Source organism: Geotrypetes seraphini, chromosome 1 (genome assembly GCF_902459505.1).
Source record: "Geotrypetes seraphini chromosome 1, aGeoSer1.1, whole genome shotgun sequence".
NCBI classification, from domain to species: Eukaryota; Metazoa; Chordata; class Amphibia; order Gymnophiona; family Dermophiidae; genus Geotrypetes; species Geotrypetes seraphini.
Genome location: NC_047084.1, coordinates 256,002,376 through 256,018,988, shown reverse-complemented (window position 1 = coordinate 256,018,988; position 16,613 = coordinate 256,002,376). Strand labels below are relative to the sequence as shown.

At 44.8% G+C, this 16,613-nt stretch overlaps 1 protein-coding gene across 4 annotated transcripts in view; it reads right to left on the bottom strand.

The window, feature by feature from the left end:
• The window catches only part of KIAA0232 (KIAA0232 ortholog), a 238,094-nt gene that overhangs the window by 204,027 nt on the left and 17,454 nt on the right, over positions 1-16,613 (bottom strand). For 3 of the 4 annotated variants that reach the window (XM_033949813.1, XM_033949804.1, XM_033949822.1), the window contains exons 2-3: positions 11,903-12,034; positions 3,460-3,944 (exon numbers count right to left, since the gene is read on the bottom strand). In XM_033949813.1, the coding sequence (XP_033805704.1) occupies positions 3,460-3,690 (231 nt within the window). In that variant the 5' untranslated portion in view covers positions 3,691-3,944; positions 11,903-12,034. The remainder of the gene's footprint in view (positions 1-3,459; positions 3,945-11,902; positions 12,035-16,613) is intronic. The other variant, XM_033949832.1, reaches the window with a different exon arrangement.

Here is a 16,613-nt window from a genome sequence, read left to right as displayed (position 1 = left end):
CAAACTTAAATAATCGTAGGATGGCAGGATCACCAGGATCCAGAGCCCTCAAGGGATCCATGGATCCAGCACCCAAGGTCTGGATCCCTTGATCCCAGAAGGGCTGCACTATTAAACAATGGATCAGAAAGGACAGGATCAGTGTCCGGCTCCCCCAGAACCAGCGTAGGAGGAACAACAGCTGGAGAGGGTGGAGGCAAAGGCATCCCTAAGGACACCATGCTAACCAAAAACACCTGAGAAGGGGACAGAGATTGCCTAGCAGCAGAACATCTGCTTTGAAACTCAGACTACGAAAACTTCATAAAGTCAGAGTAAGTACCTGGTCCCTGGGGAACACAAAGTCACCCTTAGAAGATTTATACTTGTGCTTCTTAGGCTGCGGAGGGTCCGCAGCCTGGATGCCCAAAAAACCAGTCATACCAAGCTTCAAAACTAATGGAGGCCACTCCACCGGGCTAGCCGAGCATTCAATCACCTGCTTCTGCGAGGAGGCAGCTGAGCTGGTTGCTCCATCCCCCTGCAGCAGCACCACGTGGTGCAAGGATGCTGCAAAATCTGCACAAACCTGGCATGAATTCACATGAGGAGACCCTAAGGACTCAATCCCAGCAGTTTCCAGGCAAAAAAAACAAAGTTTTGAAGAAGCAGGGAGAAAGAAAAAAAAGATTGCTAAAATCCAAGATGGCCGCCGGCACTGAATTTGCGCCAAAAACGCAATTTATTTATTTTTATTTTTTTTACACTTCCCAAACCTGAAAAACGGTGATTTTAGGATTTTTTAGGTGGAGGAACACTTAGAAACAGAGAAAAACCCTCGATTCAAACTTTCCTCAACATTTCTCCCAGGCTGTCAGTTCAGAGTTACTCTGGGCTGTTCCTGCTTCCAATTCTCTACAAAAGCCTACAAAGAATTCACTGCCACACTGCTGGAAAAGCTTTCTCAAAGCTGATCTTCGGGCTGCCAGTCAGACCCCACTGTCTGACCTCCACCATGTGGTACACTGGATACACACCAGGACGGGTAGAGGCACGAAAATGCAGCCGGCACACTGCAGGACACTGTTGAGCTCCCTAAGCGTTCCTAACAGTCTGCGTGCGTCCCCTCCTTATCAGAAGGTGAGACTGCTTCAGGGACGGTCCTGAGCTCCAATGAAAACTATGCAGACTGGTTAACAGGTACCCAAAAAAGGCCATGTGACCAGTAGGACCATCATGTGTCTCACCAAGAGTGAAGGAAGGAGGGTCACTTGATGGCAAAGCTGTATCAATGCTTACTGCCTTAGACAGACAAAGAAGATACAGTTGTTGACATGATCTGGAAACACTTTGAAAACCCAGACTGGAGCCACTTCCTCAAGCTTTACAAAAAATATGTAAAATCCAATTGCCTTTTGGACAACTGCCCACCAACCATTATGAAAACAGCTCCTATTTCCTTTAAGGCTGAACTTTTTAGCTGGATCTCTTCCTGCATGCATACTTGTAAATTCCCAGAGATCTCGGGCATATCCTCGTGACTCCTATTATCAAAAACCCAAAGGAGTCAGTTTCCTTGACGGCCAACTACAGACCCATTGCCAACATACCATTCTTTCTTAAATTAATGGAAGGTCTGGTTAACATCCACCTCACAAAATACTTAAGAGAAGTTCAACATTCTACATGACTCCCAATCTGGCTTCTGAACAAATTACAGCACCGAAACAGTTTTGGTTCTATGACTGACTATCTTTTCCATCTGTTTTCCCAGGCAAAAAGTGCATTGGTACTGCAGTTCGATTTGAGCAATGTCTTCCACCTTGTCGATCATGACCTCTTGCTTAAGTGCCTTGATTCCATCAGCATTTCTGGACAGGTACTAAATTGGTTCAGGAGTTTCCTAAAAAAAACATACTTACCAGGTTTACAGCGAAGGAACCTACTCTCAAGCTTGGTCCAATCCCTGTGGAGTGCCATAGGGCTCCCCACTCTCCCGCTCACTCTTCAATATCTACATGGCATCACTGGGAAATATGTTATCCGATTTAAAACTGAAATTGTATGTATACGCGGATGATATAACAATTATTATTTCCATAACCTCATTGACCCAAGAGACAAAACAACTCATCTCATCTGTCCTTATCAAGGTTGAAAATTGGACTATGCACTCCAAACTAAAACTAAATCCGGAAAAAACCCAAGATTTTCTTGGCAAGTCCCAATAACAAGATCGTGAACACCTCCTTGAGACTAAACAGATCAGACTACCCAATTAGTCCCACAACCAAAATCCTTGGCGTCACCCTGGAATGAAGCCTGACGTTTGAAGATCACACTAATGCTAAAGTCAAAAAATGCTTTCTCTCTATGGAAACTTTGTACCATTAAACAATACTTCAATTTCTTTTCCTTTCGACTGCTGGTTCAATCCCTGATCTTAAGTACATTAGACTACTGCAACATTATATACTTGGGATCTTTAAAAAAAAAAAAAAAAAACCAAACGACTGAGAGTTGTCCAAAATGCTGCAGTCCGTCTCAGAAAAAAATAAATAAATAAATAAATAAAAAGTTATTATTATTTATGGCCTCAAGAAATCATACCATGTAAGCCCATATTACAGAAAACTACACTGGCTGCCTGTGGAAGCAAGGGTCATTTTCAAGTTTGCTTGCCTTTGCTTCAAAACCATGACAGGTTCATCCCCAACCTATCTGTCTCATCAATTCGAATTCCCAGGTACAATAATACGTGCAGTACCTACTCGTTCGTTTTTCCATCCCTAAAGGGCTGCACCTACAAGAGATGCCTCAACAGAACACTACCTTTCAAAGCAGGCAAATGGAACAAATGTCTAACCAACTTCATCTCAAACGCACTCTTGTACTAAATGTTTAGAAAGTCAATAAAAACCTATCTGACAAATTTCTCTGACTCCCACCTCAACCTGATGTACTCCCAATACACATTCAGATAAACCTGTCTAAGCCAATGTAAATTTGAAAGTTCGCTGTAATGTCGCTATCTGTATATAGTCTCTTCCTTTGTAAACGGCTTAGAACTGTTTGTGGTATGGCGGTATATAAAAATAAAGTTATTATTATTGTCTAGAATGTGTCGCCTATTGCCTGGAAATAGGCTTTTTTCTCTTAACCTAAATTGTTGAAATAAATGTAGCTTTTTAACAGGCCAGCATAAATGTTTGCAAATAGAGCCAAGGTAAACCAGGATGTGAATGTTTTAGTTAATCTAGGAACACACACAAGCCCTCATTTTCCCCTACTTGATTCATGTCATGTTAAGGCTTGCATGGTAGACTAGATTTACAGAAATAAGCTACAAGAGGAGGAAAAAAATGTAAAAATACAAAATTGAAAGTATATCCAATCTGATCTCAAACCACAGTTTAATAGATTTTTAACAAAACACAAGCATACACATTCACTTTACAACATTTAAAATCAAGTAAATACCTGTTCTTGCAAGTCGTTGTCATAGCTATCATGCAGGAGGAGACTGAGGACATATCTAGTGTAAATCATGGCATCAATACCACACTTCTCCAGCTCTTGTCCCAGCCAGGTCTGTACTGGGTCCAAAGCACGAAGCATTGACATTTCAGAAACAGAATCAGGGCCTGGATAAGAGCTTGAGGAGCCTTCAGATGGCAAACCATCCACAACAACTGTACAGATAGTGCGCATGAATCTAGGTAGTTGGCATCCTTAAGGCGTGAAGCATTTCCTGCTGTTGATATTGTCAGTATCTGGAGATTTTCACTCCAGTAAGATGGAGAAAAGCTTTCTTCCTAGAATAATCATTTATATTGCTGGCAGTTAGTTGTCTAGAGATGAACTTGACTCTTCGCATGACCACTGATTAAACTGATAAGTAGCAAACATGTAGATTTTTCTACCTTACTTTCACACCGAGGCCAGAATAACCTCTTCAGGAGAACCTACAAGGGGAGAAAGATAACAGAAGTGGTATAGCCAAAATCATAAGTGAAAATTAACAAACATTCTAAAGGGCCTTTAATAAAGCAAAGTACAACCCCCATTTAATGGTGTCTTTAAAGAACTAAGGGAAAATAAGTTAGGTCTAGTGCTCTGTTTCAGGGCAAAGAAATCTGCTGCTACAAAATGAAAAAAAGATTTGTAATGTATTATATATTCTTGATTTAGCTGCAAGACCAGATTAAACATCAGAAGGTTTATTACCGAGTTCAGCTAGAGAATACCAAAATCACTTATTTTATTTCATTCCTGAGGTGAAATAGTCATTTTAAGTTCCTAAAAGGTTTCTTACTCAGCCACCATATAATTATGCATCAAAATAAATCTGGATGCTACTAAGTAATCCTATATGAGTTATAAATTCAGAGGAAACAGTATATGCTCTCAGGGGAATAGTATTAGGCATTTAACAAGCAGTAACCTGGTCAAAACATACCATACAATGAAAATTTAAAAGGGTATGTGGTATGAAATTAAAGTCAGCCAAATGGAAAAATTACCTGTAAAGTATGTTACAAAATTTAAAAAAAACAGATCACAGATTTTAAATAGGCAGAACCACCACCATCCCCAAGGAAATAGTCAATGATACAGAATTGTTTAAGGATGAAAAAGAAAAAGTTTCATATGCAATATAGAAGTACTAGTGTTTAAGCCCGTTACATTAACGGGTGCTAGTAAAGCATCCTTCCCTGCTCCCTGTCCCTCTTCCTTGCTCTCCCGGCCCAGTAGGACCTCTTCCCTGCTCCCCCTGTCCCTCTTCCTTGCTCCCCCAGTCCAACAGCACCTCTTCCCCGCTCCCCCTGTCCCTCTTCCTTGCTCCCCCGGTCAATAGCACCTGGGTCATTCCATGTCAAGTGATCAGATTCTTGGAAAGTGCCCTGCATGACCATCACGGATTTTGATGAAACTTCATATGCAGAGTCCACCATGTCTCAAACGAACTTTGGTAAAGTTTTAGTTTCGCCTGTGGAATATTCGTGGAGATATAGCCATTTGTTTGACCCCATACCACAATGAAATACAGTACGACGATGACATTCTGACAACTTTGAGACACAATATCTCACGAGCTATGTTTCCAAAAAAACTGAAACTTAGCTACCCTGCACAACTTTTGGAGCTCTATTCAGTGCTACCAATAATAATTTTTGTCGAGCACTGAGTGAATGGCTGAATTACAGTAAACTTGGCCGAAAAAATTAGTGCTTCAAAAAAAGTCAAAGTTTGACATTACTTAGCTCCCACAATAATTGAGTAATAAATGCAAAATTTGGCGCATAATATCTCAGTACAACGTTGTTTTCAAAAGTACAATTTCAACCTCCAAGCTCTTTCCGTTAGTTTACAAATTAAGTGTAAAGTTGCTAATTTGTGTAAAAAGGCCAAAAATAGGGTATTTTCAGCCTGCTTTTACAGAAAAATACCTTTTAGAAACTCTTTCAAATCAGTCTCATTAGAAAGAGCATATTTCAAACCCCCTAGAAAAATGGACTTCAATTTTCAACGCAGGTTAACAATGGCTATAAAAGGGAGACAATCAGACTCGGGGAATAACCAGAAGAATGGCCCATAGCGCCGGAAAAAAACATGTCCCATCTCATGCGCACTGCTATAAACCGGCACCTGCACAATCAGCTGCACATGGCCGTGACAAACACCGATGAAAGAGAGCCTCAGAATAAACAGGACTACTATTGCTACACTGAAACCCAACAATGAGAACAAGTGCGAGTATGAAATCGCACCGCTACTGCTGCGCTGTAAGCAACAAGGAAACCAAGCGCGTGCATGCAAAGGGCAGGAAGTTCCGGCTCCCTCCACGGATTTCTAGTCATAAAACTTAGCCTCAATAAAATATCCATTCCTTAAACATACGTTGACCGAACCCACATTACTAAGACTCCCAAACAGAACCTGAAGTTCAACCAACAGTAAAAAACCAGACATACTCACAAGCTTGTTGTTAGGGCCGGTTGAAGCCAGTTAAAGCTGATTGATCAGCAGTAACCGAGCAGAATGCAGCAAATGTGGTCTTTTTTTTTTTTTTTTTACAGAGAAGGGAAAGAAGAAACAAATTGAGACCCAGTCAGACCCTCTAGCAATGGAGGGAGGGTGAGGCAGGGACCTGGGGGGGCCCAGATGTAACCCCTAAAGCCGGCACCGTTCAGCTGGACACCCCTGTCTCACTGAAGAGAAACCTCAACAGGAGAAACAGAATGGCAGTCTCACTGAAGAGAAACCTCAACAGGAGAAAATAATTTTCCAGTCACAGCCAGAATTCAGGAGCTAGTTGAATAGCGACCTTTTCCTACTGGGAGATAGAGAATACTGGATAAACAGGAGGAGTGACAACCAATAGGACCACCTGTTAATCAGTTTCTCTATCTCCGCCTCATGGTAGATGTGGGCTATCCCATTGGTCTCTGGATTCATCTGCTGCTGTTGCTAGGGAAATAAGATTTACAAAGTGCTAACAAAAATTCACAAGGAAAGACCCCCCGACGGCCCCAAGGGGACCCTGCCATACCTTGCCCCTGTATTTCCAGAACAGGGGGAAGGACACCCGAGGAAACTGAAATTAAGGAGAAGGTTCCTGTCTAAATCGGACCTGAAACTGCTAAAATTGGAGCTCCTGCGGCCTGCCACGTCTGAAAAGCCTGGGACTTTCCCCGACACTGAGGCACCAACCGACATGAAAAGGGAATCCCCAGCCATTCCGGCGGCAAAGGAATCCTTTTCTCCCTGACCATCGGCAGCTGGGGAACGATCCAAGCCCACCTCGTGAGGTACATGCTGCGGGGTACCCTGGCCGCCGGCATCTGATGCTGATAAGGCTTCCCCACCACTCCAGCCTGCACAACGCTTGCACAGGCCGGCCACGAGTACCTCACATCTGGAGCACAATGAGCACTTTTTCCCTTTAAAAGTGCTCATTGTGCTGAAAATCGCCCTAGCTGTAAGAAAAGTGCCGATTAGTTGAGAAAAAAACAGAAAAAAAGGCAGTTAGTTATAAAGGGAATTTAGCCCTTTAGACCGGCACACCTCAGGATTTGGTGGTAGGGGGGGTCTTTTTTTTTTTTTTACCAGAACAGACTCCACGGCTCTCAAAGCTAACCAACCAGGGGGCCAGGCCGCCTGCTGAGGCACCGCTACAAAAATATGGGGAGGTGGAGGAAGGTGGGTTTAACACCCCCGAGGTCGGACAGATACCCAAACAGGACCCATCCAAGCTCTATCTGGCACAAAAGGGAAACAAGGAGTCCAAAAACAAAGTTCCAACAGTGCTAAGAGGGGAACCGAAATTAGCCTTACTACCTGCTACCGGAGACTGAGGAAGACTGGATTAGTAGAGGGGAAGCTGTACTGATATACAAGTTTTGATCTCTGTCTCCACCTGCTGGTAGCAGTGAGGTATAATACCCATCCTTAAGGAACTATACCGGTCTATCAAGCGATACAGAAATGAAGATATTTGCTCAATATTAGGAGCTAAAGCACCCACAGAAGCTGGCTCCAATGGCTGAGGTCCCAGGTCAAGATAAACAGTAAACCACAGCAGAGACATAGATAGGAGATATTACATTGTGAAGAATAAGACTACAAAATGAACAGCATGAAGTTAATATGAGAGCTGACATACAAATGACCAATAATATGATCCAGCCTATTCAAACACAACTGATGCAATTTTATTGCAGTGGCAAAAATGACACTTAGAAATCACTCTTATTTTCTACCCAGAGCAAATCCACTTATAAAACTCACTGTAACCAAAATCACTACTCTTATCAGTATCTCAATTACCACCCCCCCCTTTAGGGGGTTTCATTATTATTATTATAAAGATCCAGAGTTACAGTCAGGCAGCATAATTAGATGCAGAAGGAGAAGCAAAAGCATGGGCTCAAAAACACAGTCCAGGCGTCTTTTGGAAGAGGGGACCGTAAAAGATGTCCAAGTTAAACCCCGAGAGCCTGAGGGCAGAAGTGTCCAAGTAAGAATAAGAAAGCAAGGAAAAAACTCAGGGGAGAAGTAGTGTCAGCTATATGAGAAAGAAGCATTGAAATTAACTGACTGATAAAACAGCAAGAATAGCTCTCACCTACAGAGCTTGAAACACAGCTTTTCAAAATGTCCGTAAGTGCCGACAACTGAGCTACAAGACTGCACAAGAGCCCAACAGCCCCTTTACCATTACCAAATCTGAAGGCTCAGGGACATCCCAAACCATGCCATGCAGGTGCTCTTCACTTCCCAGCAGTACTTTACAGTCTCAGCTGAGATAAAAGAAAAAGAAAATTAAAGGTGTACTCACTGTTGTAAAGGGACGACAGACCTGAAGTAGTTTGTGGCTCAGAACTAATTCAGCTCCCTCCAAACTGGCCAAAAGCATTTAGAAGATAGCAAAAAAGTGCCCTTTTTGAAGGGAGGAGGGATCTGTTACCACTAGGTGCATCCCCCCTAAAGTAGGCCGGAATCCAGTCGGGTTTTCAGGATTTCCCCAATGAATATGCATGAGATCTATTTGCATACACTGTTTTCAATACATATTAATTGGGGAAATCCTGAAAACCCAACTGGATTCCAGCCTTCGAGGACCGGAGTTGCCCAACCTTGGTCTACAATTAGAGAATGACACGGTGGTTGTTACCCGCGGCTAGCCGCAGGTAACCCGCCAAAACGGTGACCAAAAAAATTAGGTCACCACGAGTTCGGGGACAAGGCCATTCACCGCCCCGTGGAGCGGTAAATGGTAGCACGGGGCGGTGAACAAGTAGTGAACGCGCGGTGAACAAGGGTTTGATCCGGCAGCCCACTCTCTCCCGCCGGCCATCCATGCATCTCTCTCCCTCCTTTTCTTCTTGAAACTGGCGATTTCTATAAGGCTACGAGCTGTATTACAGCCGGAGCCTTGAAGTCGCGTCGCGTTGCCTGCTGGAAAAAGTCTCCCCTGACGCAACTTCCTGTTTCTGGTTGCATCGGAGGAGACTTTTCTAGCAGGCAACCCGACGCGACTTCAAGGCTCCAGCTGTAATACAGCTCGTAGCCTTATAGAAATCGCCAGCTTCAAGAAGAAAAGGTAAGGGAAAAGGAGGGAGGGAGGGAAATGCATGGCTGGCCAGTGGGAGGGAGCTGCTGGACCGCGTGAAGGGTGCTGGGGATGGGGGGATGGAGAGGAGAAGACACTGAAGACGGTGACGGGGCGGTGAAAGAGACAGCGGGGACGGTGAAGGGGATGGCAGAGACAGGGACGGGGCGGTGAAATAACCAGCGGGGACGGGACGATGCAGAGGATGGTAGTCCGGGGACAGAATTTTTCCCCATGTCATTCTCTATCTACAATCATAGATCCATACAATGAGAGAAAACAATGCAACCACCAATGCCTGGACCTACTTCCAGCCTGCACAATTGCTGAACAAGATGTACAGGGACGTGCCTCTGAGCAAACATGTGCAGTGACCAAGACCTCCCATACTACAAAAGTATATTAAAGATTATTTATTAAAACGCTAAAAGAAAAAAATTGCTGTATAAACATTTCTATGGCTGCTAGAATCAAAATAAATGCCTCACCAAGTACTATTTGCACATCAAAATGTTTTCTAACATATACACCAGGGGTGCCCACACTTTATGGGCTTGCGAGCTACTTTTATAATGACTAAGTCAAAATGATCTACCAACAATAAAATTAAAGAAAAACACAAAGCACACTGAAAGGCAGAGAAAATGTTAATTATTCATATTCCGGGTTTTTTCAAAGAGGTCACGGCAGATGACTCTATGCAATGTCACCCCAGTAACAAAATACAAAAATAGACAAATACACCCCCTCCCTTTTTACTAAACCGCAATAGTAGGTTTTAGCACAGGGAGTTACGCTGAATGCCTCGTGCTGCTCTCAATGCTCATAGGCTCCCTGCGCTAAAAAACGCTATTACGGTTTAGTAAAAGGGAGCCATAGTGCAAAATATAGACAGCAGATATAAATTCTCAAAACCGACACATTTTGATCACTAAATTGAAAATAAAATCATTTTTCCTACCTTTGCTGTTTGGTGATTTCATGAGTCTTTGGTTGCACTTTCTTCTTCTGACTGTGCATCCAATCTTTCTTCCAGCCTCCTGTATGTTTCCTCTCCTCCAGACCTCATTCTCTCCCCCAACTTTTTCTTTCTGTCTCCCTGTTCCCCCTTCTTTCTGTCTCCCTGTCTGCCCCCTTTCTTTCTTTCTCCATGCCCTCCCCCAAGCCACTTGGTTTGCTGCCACCGCCATCGGGGAACAGCCCCCAAGCCACCGCCATCCCAAGCTTTCCCTGCAGAAGCATTGCGCTGACCAGCATTCCGCTCCCTGACGTCAATTCTGACGTAGGAGAGGAAGTTCCGGGCCAACAAGGCATTTCTCCTCATTCCATCCAGCCTGAGCCCCATCTCTCCTTGATCTAGCATTTCCCTTCTGTGTCTGTCAGAATTACCATTCCACCTATTTTCCAGCATCACCCTTCTTTGTGTCCATCTCACCTATATCCCTATCTCACCACTTTTTCAGAATCTTCATTTGTCTCTGTCCTTGTCTTTACCCCATGTTCACCATTTGCCCTTTCAATGTCTTTATCTCCCCCCCCCCCACACTTTTTCAGCATTACTTCTATGTCTCTATTTCACCTCCTCTTCATGTCCCCTCTGTATCTCTATCCTTATTCAGTAGGTCCTGCTTACTCTTTCTCTTCTTTGTGTCACTATCTCCATTTTCAGCTTTCCCTCCTTTTCCTTTGTTAATGCACCCTGTAGCCAGAATCTTTCCACCCTCCCTCCACTCCGGCCCAGCCCAGTATGAAATATTTCCTTTTGTTTCCCTCCCCTCTCTCTTTCTCTCTCTCTTCTGCTCCCTCACCCACGAGTCCTGCATCTGGCCCTCTCCCTTCTACCTGCACCTGGCAAAACCCCCCTGCTCCGCGGCTCTCTTAAGCAACTCGTCAGCAGCGGTGATCAAGACAAGCTGCCGACATCGAGGCCTTCCCTCTACGAGTCCCGCCTTTGTGGAAAAAGGAAGTTGAAACAAGCGGGACTCGCAGAGGGTAGGCCCCGACGTCAGAAGCTTGTGTCGATCGCTGCTGCTGAGTTGCCGAAGAGAGCCGCGGAGCAGGGGGTGTGGCAGGAAGCAGGTAGAAGGGAGAGGGCTGCTGGAAGAGGTAGAAGTTACGGAGTATGACACCGACCCGGGCCAGGATGATTTCTTTTTCAGGCTGTTGCTGTTGCTGCCGCCGCCATGCCCCCCCCCCTGCGAAATGACAAAAACAGCCTAATGCCCGGCGTCGGCGTCTTTGACGTCGGGGAGAGGAAGGCTGATAGGCCCGGTAGATCGGGACGGCAACACGAGTCTATCACAGAGCCCGGGATGGGCTCTGCGATCGACTCACGTTGCCTTTCTGAGCTACTGGTCGATCGTGATCGACGCATTGGGCACCCCTGATATACACCAAGGCAAAATTCTTAACTATGCCAGAAGTTATGCAAATTAGCTTCTATGGATTCAAGTTTGATATTTCTTTGTGTCAGACTGGGCATCTTCCTAATATGAGGAAAAAATTCCAGTAATTATTTCCAGATATTTATGTTGACCAGAAAATTACAAAAGTGGAAACACATAGCCGGAATAGATGAAAATTTAAGGTGACAGGCAAATCACAAAAAAAGGTGCAATGATGGGGTTTAGAATGAGGCAAGGTAGCAATTTAACACAAATTCAGAATTATATTTGATGGTAAGAGAAGATTTCAAGAACATTTATTTCTCCTCAGAAATGAAGCAAAATTGGTAGCCCTAAGTATTTTCAGCTGATAAAGCACTATTGACTTGAATGTGAATGTCTGAGTAGTACCAACATCACTTACCAAAGAAATGATTGCTAGGCAATGCTAACTGCAGCTGCAGAACCATCGCAGCACATTAAAGTGTTCACTTCTAAAAAAAACAGCAAATATCAGCATCCTCAATCTGCGACAATCATTTACTGAAGAGTATTCCTGCAAAAAAACAACAACTAGTGTCATTCAAAGAAGAATACTAAATTACATTAAAAAAAGAATGAAATTTTTCTGTTGAAGTACCATGCTACTAAATGAACACTAACCTCCCTCTGTAATCAAGCTCTGACTTTCATAAAGATTACAAGATTGTCACAAATTCTAAGATGAGCAGTTGTGTTATCCACCTCCATGCTTCTCTGCTTTCTGGTTGTAGAGCAAAATATGCAAGTTCTAAGAATGCTTGGGTTATCAAAAGCAGCATAGGCAGATAGGCCAATGTCCTGCTGAATCTGTTCTTCTACCTGCCACTTTCACTTGCTGGACTTTAGCAACTCTTGCTCTATAGGTTACTTTTTATCATTAGGTTTTTCATGCTATTTATGATTTGTTAAATCTAAACTTTAGCAATTACAGAAAGCAACAAATGTGCTTAATTTACATGTCACATACTTTGTGTTCTGAGAAGGTATTTTAACAAGAACCTATAAATAGCACAATACTATCGACACTAGATTTACAGAGAAGACTCCAGTGCTTCATCGATTTTTCATGCAAAAAATGTTGAAATCAGAAAGAAAAGTTTATGTCTCACCTGATAATTTTCTTTCCTTTAGACATAACTGATAAAATCCAGACACTAGTGGGTTCTGTCCATCTACCGCAACAGAAGAAAACCCAATTTCCATAGAAGAAGAGAACAGTCCAAACAACAAACAAAACTGTGAAAGACAATGTTTTTGACAAACGTTTTATTCCTTCAAAGAATCCTAAAAAACAGTCCATATCTGTCTTGGGAGGACCTAACAAGGGCCATATTTCGGCATTACATGCCTTCCTCAGGGATCCTAGATGTAAAATACGATGGCAAAAAAAAATGTGGAAAAACAGTGATGGCTTGGTACCAAGCGGATAACGCCGTAGAAGTTTTGTTTGTTCTGTCCATCTACCAGCAGGTGGAGATAGAGTACTGCACTGAACTCTCCTATTGGATGGAAAGCCCCTGGTCAATCAGTATTGCTCATCACAAATCTAAACAGCAAAAACTCTTTTCCCATACTCCATAACAGCCAAAATGTAGTAAACTCTTAAAGAAAAACACAAACATTATATAGAACACTGATAGCAAATGGAAAAGTATAAAACCTCAGTCGAGGACAATACAGTACTAATTACAACAGGGTGGGACCCTGGATTCATCTGCTGCATCTAAAGGAAAGAAAATCATCAGGTGAGACCATTTTTCCTTCCTTAGCACCAGCAGATGAATTCAGAGACTAGTGGGATGTAGCAAAGCAATCCTCAAATAGGGAGAGAAGCAAACACCACCCCTACGAGAACTGAAGCCCCAAAAGCAGTTACTTACCGTAACAGGTGTTATCCAGGGACAACAGGCAGATATTCTCATATATGGATGATGTCACCTACGGAGCCCCCTGGTGGACGTTTTCGCAAGCAGACTTGCTCGAAGACCTTAGGCTTGCGATTGGTCCGCGCATGCACGTGTGTCCCTCCCGCCCTGCCTAGGGCATGCATCTCCTCAGCGTGTCCTCAGTTCAGATAGCAAGCAAAGAAGCAAGCCAACCATGGGGAGGTGGGTGGGTCGCGAGAACATCTGCCTGCTGTCCCTGGATAAAGCAATGTTACTTACCGTAACAGTTGTTATCCAGGGACAGCAGGCAGCTATTCTCACTAGTGGGTGATGTCATCTGACAGAGCCCCGATGCGGACGTCTCACAAGCATACTTGCTTGAAGAAACTTCAGAAGTTTCGAGATGCCCGCACCGCGCATGTGCGAGTGCCTTCCCGCCCGATGCACCAGGCGTGTCTCCTCAGTTCAGGTAGCTAGCAGAGAAGCCAACCCAGGGGAGGGGGTGGGACGTGAGAATAGCTACCTGCTGTCCCTGGATAACAACTGTTACGGTAAGTAACATTGCTTTATCCCAGGACAAGCAGGCAGGTATTCTCACTAGTGGGTGACCTCCAAGCTAACCTCAATGGGATGGTGGGAGAGTTGGCAACTTAGGAGAATAAATTTTGTAATACTGTTTGGCCAAACTGTCCATCCCGTCTGGAGAAAGCATCCAGACAATAGTGAGAGGTAAATGTATGAACCGAGGACCAAGTGGCAGCCTTACAAATCTCCTCAATCAGTGTCGATCTGAGGAAGGCTACAGAGGCCGCCATTGCTCTGACCTTATGGGCTGTGACCTTACAGGGAAGGGGTAATCCAGCCTGGGCATAGCAGAAAGAAAAGCAAGCCGCCATCCAGTTGGAGATGGTACACTTCGAGACAGGTCGTCCCAACTTGTTCGGATCAAAGGAGACGAAAAGTTGAGGAGCAGTTCTGTGTGGTTTGGTGCGATCCAGGTAGAAAGCCAAAGCACGTTTACAGTCCAGAGTGTGAAGAGCTGATTCTCCAGGATGATAATGAGGCTTTGGAAAAAACACAGGAAGAACTATGGATTGGTTGAGATGAAATTCAGAGACCACTTTAGGCAGGAATTTCGGATGAGTGCGGATGACCACCTTGTCATGATGGAATACTGTGAAAGGAGGATCCGCCACCAAGGCCTGAAGCTCACTGACTCTGCGGGCAGAAGCGAGGGCAACCAGAAAAACCACTTTCCAAGTGAGAAACTTCAGTGGAGCCTTGTTGAGAGGCTCAAAAGGAGGCTTCATAAGTTGAGAAAGGACAACATTGAGGTCCCAAACCACTGGAGGAGGTTTGAGAGGAGGATTGACATGGAAAAGTCCTTTCATAAATTTGGAAACCACAGGATGAGCAGAGAGAGGTTTCCCTTGCAGAGGCTGATGGAAAGCCGCAATAGCACTCAGGTAGACTCGTATGGAAGTAGACTTGAGGCCAGACTGAGACAGGTGTAGAAGATAGTCCAATACAGAAGATAGGGAGGCTCGCTGAGGCTCCTTACAATTAGAAACACACCAGGAAGAAAATCAAGTCCACTTTTGGGAGTAGCATTGTCTAGTAGCAGGCTTCCTGGAAGCTTCCAAAACATCCCTCACCGCTTTGGAAAACTGGTGAAGGGTTACGTTGAGAGGAACCAAGCTGTCAGGTGGAGAGACTGCAGGTTGGGATGGAGCAGAGACCCTTGATGCTGAGTAAGCAGTGAAGGAAACACTGGGAAAAGGAATGGCTCCCTGCTGCTGAGTTGAAGTAGAAGGGAGTACCAAGGCTGTCTGGGCCACCGAGGAGCTATCAGAATCATGGTGGCATGGTCGGATTTCAACTTGACCAGAGTCTTTTGAATGAGAGGAAACGGAGGAAATGCATATAGAAAGAGATTCCTCCAGTCCAGAAGAAATGCATCTGCCTCGAGGCAATGAGGAGTGTAGATCCTGGAGCAGAATTGAGGCAGTTTGAAGTTGTGGGGAGCCGCAAAGAGGTCTATCTGAGGTGTCTATCTGAGGTCTATCTGAGAGAAGATTTGATGAAGGGGCCTGGAATGGAGAGTCCATTCGTGAGGTTGGAGGAGACGACTTAAGTTGTCTGCCAAGGCATTGTCCTTCCCCTGAGACAGCTTTGAGGAAGGTGTTGTGGCGAATCGCCCAATCCCAGACTCTGAGAGCTTCCTGACAGAGGGAGGCCGATCCCGTGCCCCCCTGCTTGTTGACATAATACATGGCGACCTGATTGTCCGTGCGAATGAGGACCACCATGTCGTGAAGCAGATGTTGGAAAGCCTGAAGAGCGTAGAAAATCGCCCTGAGTTCCAACAGATTGATATGGCACAGCCGGTCCGCACTGGTCCAGAAGCCTTGAGTGCGAAGACCGTCCAGATGAGCCCCCCATGCATAGGTCGAGGAATCGGTCGTGAGAACCTTCTGGTGGGGAGGGGAGTGAAACAGCAAACCTCTGGATAGATTTGTAGAGATCATCCACCAATGTAGAGACTGCTGAAGAGCAGGAGTGACAATGATGTGACGAGACAGAGGATCTGACACTTGTGTCCACTGAGATGCCAGGGTCCACTGAGAAATTCTGAGGTGAAGTCTGGCAAAAGGAGTCACATGAACTGTAGAGTCCATGTGGCCCAGGAGAACCATCATATGTCTCGCTGAGATGGACTGGCGAGAAGACACCGACTGGCAGAGACGAAGCAGAGCATCCAGATGTTGAGGAGGAAGGAATGCTCTGAGTTGAATAGTATCGAGAACTGCCCCGATGAAGGGGAGAGACTGGGTCGGTTGCAGATGAGATTTGGGGAAGTTGATTTTGAATCCCAGACTCTGCAGGAACCAGATAGTCTGTTGGGTCGCCGAGATGACCCCTGGAGCCAAGGCAACTTTGATGAGCCAGTCTTCGAGGTAGGGAAACACCTGAAGACCAAGGTTCCGGAGTGCAGCGGCCACCACAACCAGGCATTTTGTGAAGACTCTGGGAGACGAGGACAGGCCGAATGGAAGCACTCGATACTGCAGATGCAGATGTCCCACCCGAAATCTGAGGAATTTGCGAGAGGCCGGATGAATGGGAATGTGAGTGTAGGCCTCTTTTAGATCCAGAGAGCATAACCAGTTGTTCTGCTCGAGGAGGGGGTAGAGAGACGCTAGGGTC